The following is a 5,000-nucleotide window of genomic DNA, read 5'->3' as shown; positions in this document are numbered from 1 at the left end:
AATTTAAGGGAAAATGGAAGGGAAGTGGAAGGGAGGCACAAGGTAGGTGGAGGGAAAGTGGATTTGCGGGAAAAGTAATGAGGTGACAGGATAGTGGAGGGAAAAGGAGAGGAGAGTGGAGAGGACGAATAAAAGTGTAGAAAAGATGGAACGCAAGGGGAGGGAAAATGAAAGGGAAGTGGAAGAAAAGTGGAGAGGAGGTGGAGGCGAAGAGAAGGGGAGGAGAAGCTGATGAAAAGTGGAGGAAAAGTGGAGGAGAAGCCGAAGGGAAACAGAGAGCAAGTGGAGGGGAGACGGAACTAAAGAGGAAGGGAAATGGAAGGAGAAGTGGAAGAAAATGGAGTGGAAGTGGAGGAAGTTGGGGAAAAGTGGAGGGCAGGAGGAAGGGAAGCCGAAGGGAAGCGGGGGGAGGGGGAGTGAAGAGGAGGCACAGACCGGAAGGCGAAGGAAAGGTGGAGAGGGAGAGGGGGGGGGAGGGAAGGAAAGAGAGGGGATTCTCCAAACAATATATGTGTGTGTGTGTATGTATATATATAATATATTTTTCTTCTTCTTCTTCTTCTTCTTCTTCTTCTTCCTCTTCTTCTCCTTTTTCTTCTTCTTTTTCTTCTTCTTCAACAGCCATTTATTCCACTGCAAGAAATCGGCCTCTCTTTATTTCCCTCTTTTATTCCTAGTTTCCAAACCCTTATCCTATTTCCTCAATTTATCTCCTGCTTCCTTCTCTATCACCTCCTGATTTCTTCCTCTTTATCTCTTCCTCTCATTCCTTTCTCATATTTCTTTTCCTTTTCTATCTTCCCCTCTTCTTGACTGTCCCTTCCCCTCATCCTAACCGTCGCCTCTTATCTTCTTCTCCTCTTCTTCTATCCCTTCTATTCCCTCTCTTTTCCCCTCCTCCTGATTTCTCTCCTTCCCCTTTTCCTAGAAACTTGACCTCTTTTCCTTCCCCTCATCCTCACCAGCTGACCTTTTCCCTTTCGCCTCTTCTCCTCCTCCTCGTTTTCCCCTTACTACCCTCTTCTTTTTCATCCTCATTCCCCCTCTCTTCGTTTTTTTTTCTTTCTTTTTCCCCGTCACTCAACCTTCCCCTCATTTTTTTTTTTCTCCATCACTCCCCCTTCCCTTCTCTCTCTCTTATCTTTTCTCCTCCTCTCCCTTTTTCTCCTTCCATAATCTCTCTCTTTCCCCCTTTCTTTACTACCTATCTCCTCCCCTTCTTCTCTTCGAAATTGTCAGTCTTCCTTTCTCCCTTCTCTTCACTCCGTTTTCTGCTCTTCTATTTCCTTTTTTATCATCCTCCTAATCTATTTCTCTATTCTTTTTTTTTATTCTTTTAATCTCTTTGTGTATTTTTTTTTTAATCCTCTTATTTTTTTTTTTTTTTTTTTAATCCTCGTAAGCTCTTTTTCGAATCTTTCCTTCGCCCTCCTAATCTCTTTTTCTTTTTTTTTCATCCTCCTAATCCCTTTTTCTAATCCTTTTTCCATCCCCCTAATCTCTTTCTCTGATCTTTTCTCTCCATCCTCCTAATCTCTTTTTTCTAATCTTTCCTGCATCCCCCTTATTTATTTTTCTAATCTTTTCTTCATCCTCCTAATCTCGACAACTTCCTCATCCCCGTAACCTTTTTGACCTTCCTGCCATAACTCGACGAAGTTTATTACTCTCCATCCTTCTCGATCCCTTCTATCTTTCCTCCTTCAGTACAACATTCCAATCTGAATCCCGTCTAAGGCTTGCATCCATGCGCATTTTTTACTAATCTTTTCATCCATCACTTGTAGGATCGTTGCATCCCGTAGTGCAGGAGGCGAGAAGAGGGGTGAGGGGAGAAGGAGGGAGGGAGGGGGAGAGGGAAGGAGGGAGAGGGAGGGAGGGAGGGAGAGGGAGGGAGAGATAAAGATAGAAACACACACACATATAACACACACACACACAAACACACACATACATACACACAAATACAGAAAGAGAGAGAGAGAGAGAGAGAGAGAGAGAAGAGAGAGAGAGAGAGAGAGAGAGAGAGAGAGAGAGAGAGAGAGAGAGTGAGAGAGAGAAATAAAGAAGTGAGAGAGAGAGACAAGAGAGAGAGACGGAGAGAGCTAGACATAGACAGACAGACATAGAAAAAGAGTCAGAAAGAGACCTTGCAACACACGCTGCAATCCGGACGCACGACTTCAGACCAAACTTGCCCTCTTCCCCCACGCAGATACTTCTGGAAGCCGGCCATGAGAGCGCTGAAGAAAGGTCGCAATGAGGAGGGCAAGTTGCAAATCACCTTTCACGAGTTCTTGCAATACGTGGTGAAGGAACGGCGCGCCTCCCCCGGCGACCCCCACTGGATGCGCTTCCACAGGCTGTGTTCCGTCTGCGGCATCGACTTCCCCTTCGTCATGAGGCTCGAGACGTACGCCGACGACCTCGCCTTCCTCGTACGAAACCTCAGGATCGCGGAGGTCGACCCTCGCGAGAGACGCCACTCGCTGTGAGGAACCTTTTTTTTTTTGTCTACTTTTTTGGTCTTTTTTTGGGTCTTTGTCTTTCTCGCTGTCTGTCTGTATGCCTGTCTGTCTGTTTGATTTTTCTTCTCTCTATCTTCTTTTCTCTCTTTCTATCCGTCTGTCTGTTTGTCTGTCTCTCTCTTTCTTTTTGTCTGTCTTCCTGTCTGTCTGTCTGCCATTCTATCTCTGTCTGTCTGCATCTCTCTCTCTCTATCTATCTATCTATCTATCTATTTATCTATTTATCTATGTATCTATTTTTTTTTTTTTTTACGGTTGGTTCATGTTTGAGCCGACGTGGTCACAGCATGATACTTAATTGTAGTTTTTCATCTATTTTTATCTATATACCGCCCTATATATGTGTGTGTGTGTGTATATATATATATATATATATATATATATATATATATATATATATATATATATATATATATATATATATATATATATATATATATAAACATATCCCCGTGTTTCCCTCCCTTTTCTCGTCCATTTGCCGTGCTCTTCCAGCCACCTTCTCCCTCCCTCTCCCACAGCCACCCTGACAGCCCTGGCACTCAGAGTCGAGCCAGCGATGCCTCGACTTCCCTGGCGATCGACAGCGAGCCTGCCATCTCCATCAAGGACTCGACCCTCAAGTATTACCTCGACGTCCCCCCTAACCTTCTGGTCTCCGTGCTCGACATCTATAAGATCGACATGGAGATGTTTCATTACAAAGTGCCCCCGGAGATTCAAAGGATCGTCGACCGATATCGAAGCAGTACGACTTAGCTGCGGGTTTCGTTTTTCTTGTTTTATTGGTGTGTATGTATATATTGTTGTTGTTTGTTTGTTTGTTTTTGTTGTTTTTGTTGTTGCTGTTGTTTTTGTTGTTGCTGTTGTTTTTGTTGTTGTTTTGTTATTGTTGTTGATTGTCTTTGTTGTTGTTGTTGGGGGGGGGGGGGAGTCTTCTCATGCGTTTTTTTTTTCTTTCTTTCTTTCTTTTTCTTGTTCGTTTAATTATTCTTATTCTTTGTTCTTCTTATTGTCGTTATTCTACGATTTTTTCCCTTTTTTATTCTTCTTGTATAATCTCCCACTTCTTTTCAGATCTTCTTCCAATGCTTTATTTTTTTTGTCTTCTCCTTATCATTCTAACTTTTCGAATTCGCTCTTATCGAAAAAAAATGTGATTATCAACAGAATATAAAAAATATATAGAAATACGTAACTCAATCAGTTTTATTTATAGAATCCCTTTCTTAATGGAAAAATCTTCTTGAAACTTCCTATGATTTTTTTTCTATTCATTCTCGTGTGTGTGTGTGAGTGTGTGTGTGTGTGTGTGTGTGTGTGTGTGTGTACATATATATATATATATATATATATATATATATATATATATATATATATATATATATATATATATATATATATATAATTATATATATATACATATATATATATATATATATATATATATATATATATATATATATATATATATATCCTCTGCCGAGTGTACAGAAGATACAACAGTTTAAACTATTTTTTATTATTCTTTAATCGAATAACAATAATCAGGTGGCATATTACAAAGGGTTTGATATCAACAATATATACGAGAAGATGACAGGAATATTCTTTTACTAAATCGTTTGAAATCTACAGTTAACTTGAACTTTAACCCTCCCTTTGCCTACTAATTATAACTCAGTGATCATTAAGATGAATATAATAAAGATAAACGTGAGACGGGATGGAGACAGTCACCTCCCCACTCCTGTATTTTATTACTTGGACAAACAGTCATCGATCTTCCTCTTCTAACTTTCACAATTTCCCTCTCCTACGCTTTACTGTGGTCTATTGTTCCTTTCACTGTTCATTACTTGGTACAGTCGGAATTGTCACCCTCGACAAATTCCAAATATCTAAGGGCCAAAAATAAATTGATGAATATTTCTTAATAATGTAATACCTAATGTAAACATGCAGTATTGTATCTCCTCATTTTCTTCAACCATTCTCTGTCTCTAATTTTAAATAATCAGTTCTCTGTCTCTGAGTGCGAGATGAAAAGAACAATTCATCTTTGTTATCACAATTCAATTCATATGGATTTTTTTATATCAGTTTACTTATCAAGCTCTACCACCTTCAATTTCTGGGTTATACAAGAGTTTTAACACCCAGCACTCAACATACCTCTGTGCGAGATGAAAGCAACGACTTTTCTTACATAGGACATGATCATAAAACTACTTACTACTCTCAGTATCAATCTCGACACACACACACACACATATATATAAAACAAACAAACCTCCCTGACCAGGACTCGAACCTAGGTCACTCAGTACATCTGACTTAGGATTTGAATAGCTAAATAAATTTCCACTGAGTGCCCACGGGGAGTGTGTGTAAAACTTTGCTATCATTACTAAAGTATGAGTAGAGAGGTATTGTCTATGGAGCTAGTGAGATCCTAGTTGCACACTCCTT

General features: G+C 39.9%; 2 protein-coding genes across 2 annotated transcripts in view; both read left to right on the top strand.

Moving 5' to 3' along the window:
- LOC119589573 overlaps positions 1 to 1,805 on the top strand; it is a 5,457-nt gene extending 3,652 nt beyond the window's left edge. The window contains exon 3 of the mRNA XM_037938173.1: positions 1,788 to 1,805. Coding sequence (XP_037794101.1) covers positions 1,788 to 1,805 — 18 coding nt within the window. The remainder of the gene's footprint in view (positions 1 to 1,787) is intronic.
- Positions 1,806 to 2,066: 261 nt separating this feature from the next.
- Positions 2,067 to 3,403, top strand: LOC119589737 (carbohydrate sulfotransferase 13-like). Its single transcript, XM_037938315.1, has 2 exons — positions 2,067 to 2,491; positions 3,050 to 3,403. Exons 1-2 carry the CDS (start codon positions 2,235 to 2,237, stop codon positions 3,285 to 3,287), a joined length of 495 nt encoding a protein of 164 aa, XP_037794243.1. The 5' UTR covers positions 2,067 to 2,234; the 3' UTR covers positions 3,288 to 3,403.
- Positions 3,404 to 5,000: the final 1,597 nt, after the last annotated feature.

Source organism: Penaeus monodon, chromosome 26, assembly GCF_015228065.2.
Source record: "Penaeus monodon isolate SGIC_2016 chromosome 26, NSTDA_Pmon_1, whole genome shotgun sequence".
NCBI lineage: Eukaryota > Metazoa > Arthropoda > Malacostraca > Decapoda > Penaeidae > Penaeus > Penaeus monodon.
Note: the sequence above shows the minus strand (reverse complement) of the source record. Positions and strands in the feature narration are given on the sequence as shown.

What these genes read in the sequence shown, in the direction of transcription:
- LOC119589737 (XM_037938315.1), top strand. Translation starts at nt 2,235, where the DNA reads ATGAGAGCGCTGAAGAAAGGTCGCAATGAGGAGGGCAAGTTGCAAATC. An exon ending in CGCGAGAGACGCCACTCGCT is followed by an intron (nt 2,492 to 3,049) that starts GTGAGGAACCTT and finishes CCTCTCCCACAG; the next exon opens with CCACCCTGACAGCCCTGGCA.